Genomic DNA, 16,596 nt, shown 5'->3' with positions numbered 1-16,596 from the left:
CCTGGGCCCCACCTCTGTGTCCATCCTTCGCCCCAGCCACCTCCGCCCTCGCCTACAACCACCTCCCCGACCACCTCCACCATCGTCCTCTGCCCCGATCACCTTCCTCTACCCCGACCACCTCCCTTCCACCCGCCCCAACTTCCCCTCCGGCGTGACCTTCCCCGCACTCCGCCGCGACCTTCCCTCCCCTCCGACATGGCCTGCCCTCTGCCACTGTTTCTTCCATCGTGCCACCGTCCCCACTCGCAGATCGAGCCATGGCCGGCGAGATCCATCATGGCTCCCCTACAACTCCCTGTCTTTCCTCGTCCTCGTCACCTGCTGTTGCTCCTGAGTGCTAGTGCGCTCTCCCTGCTTAGCCGCCATGACGAGCCTCCTGGATGGAGCTCGCGCGCCTCCCCAACTGCAGCGTCAAAGGTCGTTCAACGCTGCAACACAAGGCCATTCAACGCCGCAACCCCATTGCATTCAACTCCCCCGATCTCCCTCTTATCTAACTCTAGAGAGCAGTGCCACTGCCCCGGGTGCTCTTCCGCCTCCACTGAATCCGACTGGTGAAGTCCCCCTTTTGCGCCTCCACCTCTCATGGCTAGCCCTGACCACCATGCTCCTTTTCTCTTCCTCTCTCTAAAATTCTTGTAAACTATGTTCGTTTGATGAGGTGATTTGTCCACGAACAGAACAATTACGTGTCACCGACGCTGATCTGCACCATCCCGATACCTGACCTTCAGGGGTGCCAGTGGTGGCCTTCATCGCTGCCCCCCGCTGATGCAGGCTGTCTCCCGACCCGCTGTCGTGCATAGCCCAAGCAACGGTGAAACCATCACACCCAAGCTACCATCGAGTACAGGGCCGGCGGTAGTGGGGCCTCCACCGCTCCAGGGACATCTAGGCACAGCCTAACGCGTCGCTGCATGTGAAAAACAAAAAAGGGCATTGTCCAAGTTGTGTTCTTTGCCATTTCTGTACTCAACCACTTTGGTTCATTGTTTTGCTTTAGGAGTCAATATGAAAGGAATTTATTTTTGATCTGGTCGTTTATGCAGTGTAAATCACCTATTTGTTTTTACGCTTATGTAAACTATTAATTTTGTTCATCTCAGTCCGGTCATAGCATGGCTGCAATTAATTACAAAAAAAATCAAGAGAAGCATTATAGAGTAGAAAAAAAGAATATGGTCGAGAAGTTCAAATTAAAGTAACACAGAAGTTCAAAGTATGTTAAAACCTACTAGGATTTAGACGCTCAAAAAACAAAAACAAAAACAAAAACAATGCTATTTTGGGTATTTTTCCAATACTAAAGATTAAAACCAAGAAGTTTAATTTTAAAAAACAGAGTAGTTCAATGGATGTAAAAAACTCATGTTTTCTCGTTACTAGAGAATAAAACCAACAAGTTCAATTGGAAACAGCAGAGCAGTTTGATATTTATTTGAAAAATTGGATTTTTCCAGTTATGAAAGAAAAAACCAATAAGTTCAATTTGAAATAATGAAGAAGTTCAATTTTTCTAACCAAAATCCAATATTCATATTTCTTAAAATACACAAAAGAAGTTTAAAGAAAAAAGTTAGAGCGGTTCGATGAAAATACAAAATTAGATTTTTTTTCTGTTATTAAACTGAAACAGATAGAAGTCCAAATTGCTAACTGCCAGAAGCTGACATATTGCATGGTGTGCATTTCGTGTGTGACAAAAAAGAATAAAAAAGCAAAGCCTACAAATTTTGTTTGCTAGATGTTCAAGTGCTTGGCCCGGGGAGTTAAAAAAATACTTGTGAGAGAGGTTCACCGTGTATTTACATGTGCAAAAAGCGCACAATAACTGTTGTTTTGCAAATTAAAATAATTCTCAGTCCATCAAAAATTTGAAATAAAAATGCTCTGCATTAAAAAGTTTCTCATATTCAACAACTTTCCAAGGTGTATAAAATATTCTTATTCTGAAAAATGGTTAAATTTTTTTATAAAAAAGCTTTCCTCGTTTCTAGAAAATCCTATAGGTTCAAATTAAAAAGATGAAAAAGTTCAATGCTTGTTACAAACACAAAGAAGGTCATTAAAAAGGCATATCAAACAATTTCATAAAAAAATCTCTGTTAAAATAAACCTAGAAGTTCAAATTTAAAAACGGAGCAGCTCGATGTCTATCAAAAAGTAGGATTTTCCGTTACTAAAAGAAATAAAATCAGGAAGTCCAAATTAAAAAGATGGAGAAGTTCAATGATTATAGAAAACTCATATTTTCCTCGTTATTAAAAGAATGAAACGCAAGAAGTTCAAAAACCAAATAACAAGAAGTTCAACTTTTAAAAATAGAGCGCTTCAAAATTTCATAAAATAGATTAAGAAATAAGACCAGGAAGTCCACATTAAAAAGATGGAGAAGTTCGATGATTGTAGAAAACTCAGATTTTCCTCATTATTAAAGAATGGAAACAAGAAGTTCAAAAATAAAATAATAAGAAGTTCAAATTTTACAAATAGAGCGCTTCAAAATTTCATAAACAAGATTAAGAAATAAGACTAGGAAGTCCATATTAAAAAGATAGAGAAATTCGATGATTATAGAAAACTCAGATTTTCCTCGTTATTAAAGAATGGAAACAAGAAGTTCAAAAATAAAATAACAAGAAGTTCAACTTTTAAAAATAGAGCGCTTCAAAATTTTGTAAAAAAGATTAAGAAATAAACCAAGAAGTCCATATTAAAAAGATGGAGAAGTTCGATGATTATAGAAAACTCAGATTTTCCTCGTTATTAAAGAATGGAAACAAGAAGTTCAAAAATAAAATAACAAGAAGTTCAACTTTTAAAAATAGAGCACTTCAGAATTTCATTAAAAAAGATTAAGAAATTCAAATTAATATTCATAAAAAACTCGGATATTTTCATGTAACTAAGAAAATTTTAATTTGATAACTGCCAGAAGATCATGGACTACATGATGTGCAATTTGTATTAAAAATAATAAAAAAGCAAAGACTAAAAGTTTTGTTGTTATAAGTTCAAGTCCTCGGTTGGGTGGAAAATTATTGTTAGATGGGTTGTACAAACGAAATATCATTTGTCTAACACTAACGAATGGATGAGAAAATTACAAACGAAAATACGTCACAGAAGTTGAACGTGAAAACAACACGAAGTTCAACTACTACGCTGAATGAATTTCAGATGAAAAACTTTTAAAATCGCTGTGAGTATGGAAAAATGAACAACACTGGAAAGTTGCGTGTTTACAACAACTTTCCATCGGTATATAACTTGCTCAATTCCGGTGAGTGCATGGAGAGCTACGACTAGTTGATGGAGATATACGAGCAAAAAAATCACGTGAAAAACAGAGTGAAGCTCAGGTGGACATGCCGAGAAGTTCAGGTTCTTCACGTGGTGCAATTTCGAAGAATCTGTTTCGCGATAAAGGCAGAACGAATGATCTCGTCATTTTCGAAATTACTTGAAAACGGCTAGGAATCACAGAAAACCATCAACATGAAAAAGTTTCGCATTTTCCTTAGCTTTTCAACGGTATATTATTTGCCCCATTCCGATAAAGTTTGTAGAAATTACGGCGAAAATACATTTTTAGCAATTTTTAAAATTGACTTAAAAGAGTATGGAATTGGGAGAAACAATATATACCAAAAAGTTTCGCCTTTCCTCAAGCTTTCCAACGTCGTATCATTTGTTGCATTCGGACATACGGTTAAAAATATAGATTGAAAATACAAACTCGGTGGAAATGGTACCATTTTCTAAATTACTCTTAAACCGTTCAAAATTAGAAAAAAAACTTTCTACATGAAAAAGTAGCGCATTTTCATAAGCTTTCCAAGGCCATATCATTTGCCTCAATTGGATTAGCCGTTTAGAAATGACATTGAAAATACGAACTCGGCTGTTCGGTTTGCGAAATTTTACGATTTTTCAAATTACTCTTTAACCGTAGGGAATTAGAGAAAACTTCCAACATGTGGAAGGAGCGGTTTTGCAGCAGATTTCCAACACCATATTATTTGCCTCATTCTGATAAACGGTTTAGAAATGCGATCGAAAATACGATTCACGTTTTTTGTATAAAGAAAAAACGGTTTTCAAAACTGCTCTTAAACCGCTTATATTTTGCCAAAAAATTAACTTGGGTCATGGTACTGGTGTCCATAGCTTTTCAACAGTATATCGCAAGCCCCATTTGGGCAATGTTGGCGGAAGTTCAACCTAGCACTGGGAGAAGTTTAGGTCGAACAACTTAGGCAGTAAAATTACAAAAAACGCAATTTCATCATGACCCAGGAGCAAAATCCACCAACAAGCAAGATTCCTATTTAAAACCGGTATTTAGTTGCTAAAAAACGTTTCTACATTACACTAACATCATATAGGACACAACTAATAAGAATAATTCGCGGGGGAAGCCATGGTTGCGAAGATAGCCCGAAGGTCGGGTTCGTACAGAGGGAAGTTCAGGCGCGTTACTCAGGCAGTTCAGGTTGTGATCAGAATATTATTCTGATCCCGTGATCAAAATAGTGTTTTATGTGTGTGTGTATATATACATATATATTGTCATATGATCTCTTATTCTAAAGTAACAATTCAATCACAATTTCAAGTATGAATCATAAACTTCATTAAAAACTAACAAACTCTAATCTTAGTCATTAAAGCAATTGCAATTTTCATAACATAGGAAAGAGTCAATATAAGAGATTTTCAGCAAGTCCACATACTCAACTATCATTTCTTCTTTCACAATTGCTAACACTCACACAATATTTATGGGTATGGAGTTTTAATCGGACACAGAGAAATATAGGGGCTTATAGTTTTGCCTCCCAACGTTTTACCTCAAGGGTAATCACTACAAGAAATATGTCAACTTGTGACCACCACTATTGGTCACTGAATGGTCACAAATTTTCATTTGTGACCTTTTTGTGACCAAAAACATAAGGTCAAAAGCTGGCCGTCATAAACTGACATTAGCGACCTTTCTTATGGAATGGTCGAAGACGTTTATGACCAAAATACGTCTACTGTGGCGTTTTGGTCACTAGCAACCTCCCCAAGCCACGTAGGCATCCAGCGTGGCAAGCTGATGTGGCACAAGATTCAGCCCGGTCCAATTCGGTTTTCTACATGGGCCTAGCCCAACAATTCGGCCTTTTTACTGTATATTTTCTTTATTAATTTTCTCTAGCTACATGGGCCTGGCCCAACAATTTGGCCTTTTTATTTCTAGATGCGGCCTTTTACAGCGTATGATCTTTTACTTTTTGCTATTTTATTTTCCACTGTTTTACATTTGTCCCAAATATCATAATATCATACACTGGTCCCACACGTTAGAAATTTCAAATGTGCTCAAATTATTTTGATAAGTGGGTCGCATGAGTCATGTTTTCATTGCACACATTTTCAAATCACATACATAATTACTATTTCATATGAAACAGGAATTGTAATTCTGAAACATACATGAAATTCACAGAGAGAAGATACATTAAATCACATACATAATTACTATTTCATTCACAAACAGAGAGAAGATACATTAAATTCCCAGATAACCCATCTATTATTACATAACTTGCTATATAAGAATGTCTTGGAGCTTCTTTGAACATCTTTCGTCTTGAATTTACTCAAAATATCTGCCAACAAGAAAACAGAACAACAAGGGAATAACAATAACAACAACAACAGGGGGTGCTATTTAGTAGTAAGATCAAGTCTGAAATGTAAGAATGCTTTGTTGTAATTGATAACTAAAATCTACAACAGCTCAAAGTGGCAGTAGCTAAAACACAATCTCAGAAAAAGCATATAATTGATGTGACATAACAAACTAGACAACCAAGAAATTGATGTGACATAGCTAGTTTCCAGCAATATCCAACGACAAATTGATGTCACATATATGTATCTATCATGCAAACAGCGGATGTATTGTACTGATAACATTAGACTAGAAATAAGAGCCTCAGAGATCTTGGTGGTTAAGATCATCAAGTGGGATAAACCCATTAAGAGTAGCAAATATTTTGATAACATCACAGGCTCTGTTTGGCACGCAGAAAATTAATCAGTTGAAGCAGAGGCGATGTTTGGCATCACTACATTTTGTAGTTCCAAAACAGACAGACAGAGTCAGGAATCGGCAGCAAAGCAAGTATACGTATATAGGAATCTCTACTTGGACCCTAGAGTAAGAAGCACGGCTAGAAGAGCCCAAGAATTAATTAATCATGTGTTATTCTTTAACTGGAATGTATGTGCATCATCAACAGAGAGGTGTGAGCTCTAGACTTAATTGGTTGTGAGAATGGACTGGACTGTTCCAAATACGTGCATCATCATCAGTTCTGTGAAGCAAATCTACATATCATATTTCTAGAATGGGCGCACCCAGTTGCTCACAAGTAGATTCAAACCCAACTTGTAATGCAATGATGTTTCTTGTACAGTATTACTATAGTTACCTAAATTGCCATGGGAATACTGACAACAGAAATAGGGGAACGAGAAGTAAGTTAAATTAGAGCTAGCAGTTCCAAACAATCACTAAAAACAGCAGCAAAAGCAGACACAGATGCCCGACAGAGACATTCCCACAGGCAAAGCAAGCACCTTAAGACCTCTCGCCACGGATCCTCGAAGAGACCCACCAGGTAGGCCTCTGCAGCCTCCTGAAGGGCCAGCATCGCATGGCTCTGGAAGCGGAGGTCAGTCTGCATAGACAGAACATGATGGTGCTTTTAGTTTACTTGATTCATCATACTATAAGAGTTGACACAACAGGAGCATCACAATGTAGTGCACAAGTTGATTGATCACCTTGAAGTCCTGGGTAATCTCCCTAACAAGCCTCTGGAATGGAAGCTTCCTGATGAGAAGCTCCGTGCTCTTCTGGTACTTGCGGATCTCACTGCAAAGTCAAGCACAAAATTTACTCATTTGAGAATACTTCAAAACAAAACTATAACACATGCTAGAATAGGTTGGAAGATTTTACACACCGAAGAGCAACAGTTCCAGGGCGGTAACGGTGAGGCTTCTTCACTCCTCCAGTTGTGGGAGCAGACTTACGGGCAGCTTGTCAAAAAGCAAAGTAGAGCACATGGTCAAATTCACAATAATAGCATGATAGTCCATATACATCAGTAGGATATCTGGTCATAAGCTGGCAATGAAGGTTGAGGTTCAAATTATACCCAGTTCAATTTACCTAAACCATAAATAAAGACATGGCATAGGTAAACTATCAATATTGCAGTCACAAACCTTGGTGGCTAGCTGCTTCCTAGGAGCCTTTCCTCCAGTGGACTTACGAGTAGTCTGCTTAGTACGAGCCATGAGCAAAACCTTGGTTTACCTGAAGCAAAAACAGAACATAGTCAATTCTATAAATTGAATATCACAATAACACAACTATAGTCTTCTCATAACCTTGTTGCTAGCAAATCCATTCGATAACTATAGAGTCCCAACAATCATCAGCCTAGAATACGTACCAAATTTTTGTACATCAAAAACTAACAACGTCATACAACACAGCTATACACCCCTTCAGATAGAAAGCAGTGTATTCCTAACTAAAACTTTTCATTCAAAAGATCAGACCCAAGATAGAATTCCACTTCAGATGAAAGTCCTGATCTACCTTTAGCATAGTTTGTTCACTCGAAAGACACATATAAAGATGACACACTAAAAAACTGCAGCCTAGTACTTTTTTTAACACTAAAGAAAACAAGGCTACCATGATCACCTAATTTTGCAAACAGAAGCAAGAATAGAAATAGCAGTCCACTGATAAAAATATGCTTCCTAGTTATCACATGTAATGGTTGAACATCAACTTCACATAGTTATGTGCACATGATTTTAGTAATTAGCTAACTGGCAAGTTGATACAATTCAGATACAATAAATGTGAATGTGCATGTACTCAATGTGCATGTACTAAGAAGCCAAGAACACTGAAGAATTTACTGATTGAACAAGCAATGGTCATTTCATCCCAAACCTCTCAGCTTCACACAACTAAATCAATGTCCCGGGAAGGAATCACCAGAAATTTTACCACATACAGTACAAGAACAATGAAGTAGCATACTGAACAGCAGAGCAGGTAGCGGGGGAGGAGAGGGGGGCTGAGGAGCGGCCGCTTGCCTTGGCGATGTAGTCCATCAAGGCAAATTTGAAGGCGATGCCGAGGCAGCCAAAGAGGACGGAGATGTTGGAGTAGGCACGCGAGAAGTCCCCCGCCGCCATCGCGGGCTGCTGCTGTGGCTTGGCGACGGCCGCGAGCTGCTCGAACGACGCACCGATCCGTCGCAGCGGCTTGTCCGCCTCGTTGGACCCCATCGGCATCGGTGGTGCTTAGCGCCGCCGCGGTGGTGCCCACGGCGCCGAGGATCTCGCGGTTTCTCAGGGACTGGCTCACCGCCTCCAACACCGCCAGGGCTGATGCTACCATTGCGTCGCCAGGGCCGCAGCCACGTGGTCGACGGGCACCACGCGGATGCAGTTGCGGATCTGGGCACCGACGGCACGGACCCCCTCCGCCAAGGGCACCCTACCCCTGACCGCCATGGAGGGGTTGGCCATCGAGGAGGAAGGGGTCTCAGGCTAGGGTTTCGGCTGGAAGTGGGGAGTGTCTCTCGGCTCGGCATGGAGGAGGCCGGGATTGTGGGAGAAGCGGTTGGGTCAATCCAGAGATCCAGAGAGGAGGAGAGGAGGAGGAGTCGTGGGTTGGAGGGTTGGAGGGGATCGATCCATATGAATCTCGCTGGACAGAGGGCGCCGGAGGTGGTGCAGATTGGAGGGGATCGATCCATATGGATCTCGCCGGACAGAGGCGCCGGAGGTGGCGGCGGCCAGGGAGGAGTGGAGCGCTAGGGTTCGAGAGAGAGATAGGCGAGTGTGCACGAGGGGTTGGGTGCGGTTGGGTGCGTGGGAGGGAGTGCGGGTTGTGGGTTGGGCGACGTGGGTGAGACAGGCGGGCCATTGGATCCAGGAGCATCTGACGGTGATTAGGCACGATCCGCGTGAGATGCTCCTGGACCAATCAGAATGCAGTATACCAGTACTACATTTTTTGACCATCTAAATTGGTCGTAATCGACTAAAAGTAAGGTGCTAAATCATATTGGCTATTTTATGATCTGAAAAATAAAAATAAAAATAAAATATCTTCTCATGTTTCATCAAATTTGACCTTAGTTTTCAGGAATAATGACAAATCGAAATAAGACAAATATCTTTTAAAAGAGTTAGGAGAAATTAGTTTTTTTAATCATTTCCCATTTTTAAAGTGTCCAAAATGAGTTTTTTTGTGAAGGACATACTATATATTTGTTGCAAAATTATACCAAATCAATTTTCTAAAATACTAGGCCATATTTAATGCACAACTGACCAAATGGTTGGGTGTCAAAAGTTTTGATCCACCTCTGGTGAAAAAGACAAATTCCCGCCGATTCAGTTGGAAGCGGGTCAAATTTGAACTGCAGCTGCCTCATAGTTTGCTATTTATTTTTTCCAAAAATCATTTCTAGGTACATAAGTATCTATTTAATCAGAGAAACACCAAAAAAATTCCAAGATTCAACCACTAGCTAGGAACGGTCAAGCCCGCCGTTTTGACCACATTTTGAAACGGACATAAAAAATTAAAAAAAATCAAAAAATTGGAAAACCTTCGCATTGTGTCATTATATGTGACCAAGTTTTCAGGAAAAATAATAAACTTGTAATACGGTAATTATTTTAAAAAAGTGTTCTCAGAAATGAGCTATCTTATGTGAAGATTGATGTATTTCAATCCAAACGATCAATCTTATGGCCACATTCATGGCATAGTTTGTTCAAATGATCTCATATTGTGCACAAGGGTGCATCTTGGAATTCCAAACAATGTTGCAAAAGGGAGTTTTCATTTTCTTTGCACGGAAAATTCCTTTTCCATTTTTCGAGTGCCCGAAATGAGGTTTTTTTGTGAAGGACCTACCATATATTTGTTGCAAAATTGTACCGAATCATTTTTATAAAATACTAGGACATATTTAATGCACAATTGACAAAATGGTTGTGTGTCAAAAGTTTTGATCCACCTCTGGTGAAAAAGACAAATTCCCGCCGATTCAGCTGGAAACGGGTCAAATTTGAACTGTAGCTGCCTCATAGTTTGCTCTTTATTTTTTCCAAAAAATCATTTCTAGGTACATAAGTATCTATTTAATCAGAGAAACACCAAAAAAAAATTCCAATATTCAACCACTAGCTAGGAACGGTCAAGCCCGCCATTTTGACCGCATTTTTGAAACGGGCATAAAAAATTCAAAAAAATCAAAAAATTGGAAAACCTTCGCATTTGTGTCATTATATGTGAACAAGTTTCCAGGAAAAATAATAAAATTGTAATACAGTAATTATTTTAAAAAAGTGTTCTCAGAAATGATCTATCATGTGTGAAGATTGATGTATTTCAACCCAAACGATCGATCTTATGGCCACATTCATGGCATAGTTTGTTCAAATGATCTCATATTCTGCACAAGGGTGCATCTTAGAATTCCAAACAATGTTGCCGAAGGGAGTTTTCATTTTCTTTGCACGGAAAATTCATTTTCCATTTTTCGAGTGCCCGAAATGAGGTTTTTTTGTGAAGGACCTACCATATATTTGTTGCAAAATTGTACCAAATCATTTTTATAAAATACTAGGACATATTTAATGCACAATTGACAAAATGGTTGGGTGTCAAAAGTTTTGATCCACCTCTGGTGAAAAAGACAAATTCCCGCCGATTCAGTTGGAAGCGGGTCAAATTTGAACTGCAGCTGCCTCATAGTTTAATTTTTATTTTTTCCAAAAATCATTTCTAGGTACATAAGTATCTATTTAATCAGAGAAACACCAAAAAAATTCCAATATTCAACCACTAGCTAGGAACGGTCAAGCCCGCCGTTTTGACCGCATTTTGAAACGGGCATAAAAAATTCAAAAAAAATTCAAAAAATTGGAAAACCTTCGCATTTGTGTCATTATATGTGAACAAGTTTTCAGGAAAAATATTAAAATTGTAATACAGTAATTATTTTAAAAAGTGTTCTCAGAAATGAGCTATCAAGTGTGAAGATTCATGGCTTTCAAGCCAAATGATCAATCTTATGGCTACATTCATGGCATAGTTTGTTCAAATGATCTCATATTGTGCACAAGGGTGCATATTGAAATGGCAAACAATGTTGCCTAAGGAAGTTTTCATTTTCTTTGGACGAAAAAACCATTTTCCATTTTCCGAGTGCCTGAAATGAGTTTTTTTTGTGAAGGACCTACCATATATTTGTTGCAAAATTGGACCTAATCAATTTTATAAAATACTAGGCCATATTTAATGCACAATTGACAAAATGGTTGGGTGTCAAAATTTTTGATCGACCTCTGGTGAAAAAGACAAATTCCCGCCGATTCAGCAGGAAGCGGGTCAAATTTGAACTGCAGCTGCCTCATAGTTTGCTATTTATTTTTTTCCAAAAAATCATTTCTAGTTACATAAGTACCTATTTAATCATAAATACATGGTTTGGTGGCGATACGTCGAGGTTTGGGCGGTGGCCGAGGCCCCCAACTCTAGAGCGCGTAAACTCGCATGCCCGCCGCGAGGTCACCGCGTGGCCGTGGCGTTGCCATGTGTTCTGGGCGGCCTAGGCATGTCTAGTTGGTTGGGCACTCCCCAGGTAGGTGCTAGCAAGAAAATCACAACATAAGATTCTCACGAGGAGACCGATCGATGCTCAAATATGAATAAGCAGCCAAGTGTTTGATTAGTGGTACGGGAAATGCACATGGCCAATGGGCGTGAGTTTTGGCCGAGAATGATCATCTACTAAGGAGAATGTATTCACAAATTTTCAGCTCAAAAGGAGAATCCTAGGTGGTACTTGCTTTGCAAAGTACCACACTGGACAAAAATATGAATGTTGAAGCTGGGCTCAAAATAATGAATGGATTGAGTTGAAATTTGGTGGAGGATGGTTATTTGGGCATAGGAAAGCATTGTAGAAAATTGATATCATTTTGACATGCCAAAGTAGTACTTCCTTCACAATGCTCTTCTATGGACAAAAACTTGGGAAAACTAGTGAGAGAGATTGGATGAATGAAATGAGCTAAAAATTGGTGTAGGTAAGTTACATAGGTATGGTCATGCGCTGGTAAATTTTCAGATCATTTGGGTAAGCCTAGCTAGTACTTACTTCACAAAGCTTCTCTCGAGGTAGAAATTTGGAAATTTCCTGAGAAAGATTTACTAGGAAAATTGAGCTGAATATTATCATGTGGCAATGATTTGGGTATGGAAGAGTGCTCGAAAAGTTTGAGCGTAATAGGAGGGGTCTATATAACACTTGCTTTGCAACGTGGCAATTTGGCCATAAAATATAAATTGAACCTGGGCTCACATAGATGATTTGACTGAGCTGCAATTTGGAGGAGGGTGATAATTTGGGCATATGAAGGAACTGTATAAATTTCATGTCATTTAGAGATATAAAAAAGGTACTTCCTTCACAATGCTTCTAGGTGGACAAAAACTTTGGAAATTTGCCGAGGAAGATTTGCTAGGCAAATGGAGCTGAATTTTGTCATGCGGTAATGATTTGGATAGGAAAGAGTGCCCAAAAATTCCGAGGGCAATCAAGAATATATAAATAGCACTTCCTTCATAAAGTGTTGTTGTGAACATAATAGGAAAATGAATATTGTTGAATTAGTTTTGAACTAGGCAAGGAAGGATTTTTACATATTTGATGAAGATATGCCCCAAAGAATTTATGAGATTTTTTTGGGAATTTTGGGAATGATAGAAATATAGGTTGCTTCACAACCTAGGGCAAAAACTGCCACATGGACATGACACATAGGCAAAACTGATGAGATGGCTCCTAGTCATCACAACCCACCACAATCTACAAGGCTATGACCATCTATATTGGTCATTAACAACTAGAAATAAGGCAGCGGACTAGCACTGTTTTCTTTGTGACCATTTCGTGTAAGGAAATTACGACTTTTCTGACCAAAATGGTCGCAATGGTTTAGGGTTTGGAGCCCCCTGAACAGCTTTTGACCAATTGGTCTAAAATGGTCATAAATTTATGACCAATTCTTCGAGGGTCACTGACAGAAGGTCATAAGTTGACATATTTCTTGTAGTGAATGTCAACAATAATAGTTCATGCAAACCCACATCCAGTTAGCCATATATATCAGGATCTTTCCAACACATTGTGCTTTCCATAGGATAAAATGTAAAAAGGAAAGGTGAATATCACCATGACTCTTATATAAGGTAGAAGATAAAGGTAAAAGATAGGCCTTTCGCAAAGGGAAGCAGAGGTTGTCATGCGCTTTTTATGGTTGGATGCAAAAAATCTTAATGCAAAAGAACTTCACTTTATATTGCCACTTGTGATATGGACCTTTGTTATGCAGTCCGTCGCTTTTATTTCTTCCACATCACAAGATCGTATAAAGCTTATTTTCTCCACATTAATAAGTCATACATATTTAGAGAGCAATTTTTATTGCATGCACCGATGACAACTTACTTGAAGGATCTTATTCAATCCATAGGTAGGTATGATGGACTCTCATGGAAAAACTGGGTTTAAGGATATTTGGAAGCACAAGTAGTATTTCTACTTGGTGCAAAGAGCTTGGCTAGCATGAGAGGGAAAGGCAAGCTCAACATGTTGGATGATCCATGACAATATAATTTATCTCAGATGTAAGAAAACATAACCCATTACGTTGTCTTCCTTGTCCAACGTCAACTCTTTAGCATATCATACTTTAATGAGTGCTCACAATCATAAAAGATGTCCAAGATAGTATTTTTATATGTGAAGACCTCTCTTTCTTTATTACTTCCTATTAATTGCAACGATGACCAAAACTATGTTTGTCAACTCTCAACAACTTTTATTCATCATACTCTTTACATGTGAGCTCATTACTCTCCATAGGATCCATATGATCTCTTTATTTCTTTTTTATTTCTTCTCTTTTATTTTATTCCCTCTAGATCATAGTAAGATAATCAAGCCCTTGACTCAACACTAATCTTTATTATATATAGCTCACGGATTCAATTACATAGAAGGATCATAAAGCAAAACTCACAACTAGATCATACTAAAACTTTATTCTACTAGATCAAGATATTATCAAAAGGATCGAACTAAGAAAAACGGTAAAGATAAAAGTGACGGTGATACGATACCGGGGCACTCCCCCAAGCTTGGCAGTTGCCAAGGGGAGTGCCCATACCCATGTGATTATGTCTCCTTCGTCGGAGGTGGTGATGAAGGAGTTGTTAATGATGTAGGCTTGTTGTCCATCTTCCAAGGCATAGGCTCACCATCATAGAAGGATCATCGGGTCTCCGGAATCCTCAAATCTGCAGCCAAACTCATCCTCTTGAATCTATATTCATACTCATAATTTTGGTTTTGCAGGTCATAGATCTGGGCTTGGAGGCGCTTGATTTTCTCGTGAAGCTTGAAGGTGGCCTTCCCAATGTCCTTGGCGTCCAACTTGTGGTTGTTGGTGAACTCCGTGATCATTATGTGATTGGAGTCGAGTCCACGCTCCACCATCTCCTGACACTTGAAAACTTGTTGCTCCATCACCTCGAGCCTTGTCTCCACGCTTCAGGTCCTCCTTGGTCCCTCCACATCGTGGATGTGCAACAACCCATCACGCATCTCAATGGTTTGAGGGTGTTGCAGCACCTCCGCGAGGTAGGGGTTGATGACATTCTCGAAGAACTTGTCCTTGGGGGCACTTGAAGACGCCATGGCGATCTAGATCTGTCTGAAAAACAGCTCGAAACAAAGACAAGAGATATTTGCGTGATACGGTGGTCAAGACCTTCAAGAGATTATATAATGAATTTTTACCGACCAAAAGAAATATCGTGCAAGAAAACGGAGTCCGGAGAGCACACGAGGTGCCCACGAGGCAGGGGGTGCGCCCAGGGGGGTAGGGCGCGCCCTCCACCCTAGTGGAAGCCTCATGTCCTTTCCGGTCTGCTTCTTATTTTCCTATTTTCTTAAATATTCCAAAACGGAGAAAAATTGCCATTAGAACTGTTTTGGAGTCGGTTTACTTACCGTACCACGTACCTATTCCTTTTCGGAGTCTGAAACGTTCCAGAAAGTGTATCTTATGTATTCCTCCGGGGTTACGGTTTCAATAATATTAGTTTCAACATTTATGGGATTACCTGAGATATAATATTTGATTATTTGACCGTTCACCACCTTCGGATCTGTGCCTTCGAAGTTGTTGATTTTTATGGCACCGGGACGATAGACCTCCTCGATAACGTAAGGACCTTCCCATTTAAAGAGAAGCTTGCTTGCAAAAAATCTTAAATGATAGTTGTATAGCAATACATAATCACCTACATTAAACTCACGCTTTTGTATCCTTTTGTCATGCCATCTTTTAGCTTTTTCTTTAAACAGTTTGGCATTTTCATAGGTCTGGGTTCTCCATTCATCAAGTGAGCTAATGTCAAATAACCTCTTCTCACCGGCAAGTTTGAAATCATAATTGATCTCTTTAATAGCCCAATATGCCTTATGTTCTAGTTCAAGAGGTAAGTGACATGCTTTTCCATAAACCATTTTATACGGAGACATACCCATAGGATTTTTATATGCAGTTCTATAAGCCCATAATGCATCATCAAGTTTCTTGGACCAATTCTTTCTAGATCTATTAACAGTCTTTTGCAAAATTAATTTGATCTCTCTATTATTCAATTCTACTTGACCACTAGACTGTGGGTGATATGGAGATGCAATTCTATGATTAACATCATACTTAGCAAGCATTTTACGAAAGGCACCATGAATAAAATGTGAACCACCATTAGTCATTAAATATCTAGGGACTCCAAACCTTGGAAAAATAACTTCTTTAAGCATCTTAATAGAGGTGTTATGATCAGCACTACTAGTTGGAATAGCCTCTACCCACTTAGTAACGTAATCAACATCAACTAAAGTATGTGTATACCCATTAGAGGAAGGAAACAGTCCCATATAATCAAAGCCCCAAACATCAAATGGTTCAATAACAAGTGAATAATTCATAGGCATTTCCTGATGTCTACTAATATTACCAATTCTTTGACATGCATCACAAGACAAAACAAACTTACGGGCATCCTTGAAGAGAGTAGGCCAATAAAAACCGTATTGCAATACCTTATGTGAAGTTCTATCTCCAGCATGGTGTCCTCCATAAGCTTCGGAGTGACACTTGCATAGGATCTGTTCCTGTTCATGCTCAGGTACACAACGTCTAATAACAGCATCTACTCCTTCTTTATAAAGATGTGGGTCATCCCAAAAGTAATGCCTTAAATCATAGAAGAACTTTTTCTTTTGCTGGTATGATTTTAGCAACAATATAATTAGCATAATCAGCATACCATGGAGCAGTACGAGAAGCATTTATGACATTTAATTGTTCATCAGGAAAGCTATCATCAATAGGTAGTGG

At 39.1% G+C, this 16,596-nt stretch overlaps 1 protein-coding gene and 1 non-coding gene across 2 annotated transcripts; both read right to left on the bottom strand.

Moving 5' to 3' along the window:
• Positions 1-5,988: 5,988 nt before the first annotated feature.
• On the bottom strand, positions 5,989-6,071 carry LOC119334824. The gene has a single exon (XR_005161582.1). It is a non-coding gene; the product is annotated as a small nucleolar RNA SNORD24 (small nucleolar RNA).
• Positions 5,993-8,286, bottom strand: LOC119327891 (histone H3.3-like). Its single transcript, XM_037600965.1, has 7 exons — positions 8,129-8,286; positions 7,673-7,691; positions 7,290-7,374; positions 7,029-7,104; positions 6,847-6,937; positions 6,640-6,740; positions 5,993-6,071 (listed from the first exon to the last, which is right to left on the bottom strand). Exons 1-7 carry the CDS (start codon positions 8,284-8,286, stop codon positions 5,993-5,995), a joined length of 609 nt encoding a protein of 202 aa, XP_037456862.1.
• Between the last annotated feature and the right edge of the window lie 8,310 nt (positions 8,287-16,596).

Source organism: Triticum dicoccoides, chromosome 7A (genome assembly GCF_002162155.2).
Source record: "Triticum dicoccoides isolate Atlit2015 ecotype Zavitan chromosome 7A, WEW_v2.0, whole genome shotgun sequence".
Taxonomy (NCBI): domain Eukaryota; kingdom Viridiplantae; phylum Streptophyta; class Magnoliopsida; order Poales; family Poaceae; genus Triticum; species Triticum dicoccoides.
The sequence above is the reverse complement of the archived record's forward strand: the minus strand, read 5'-3'. Positions and strand labels throughout refer to the sequence as shown.

Coding starts and splice junctions, on each gene's coding strand:
- LOC119327891 (XM_037600965.1), bottom strand. CDS start 8,286: ATGGCGGCGGGGGACTTCTCGCGTGCCTACTCCAACATCTCCGTCCTC. Junction 7,105..7,289: donor GCAGCTAGCCACCAAGGTTT/GTGACTGCAATA, acceptor CTTTTTGACAAG/CTGCCCGTAAGTCTGCTCCC. Junction 6,938..7,028: donor CCTGGAACTGTTGCTCTTCG/GTGTGTAAAATC, acceptor TTGACTTTGCAG/TGAGATCCGCAAGTACCAGA.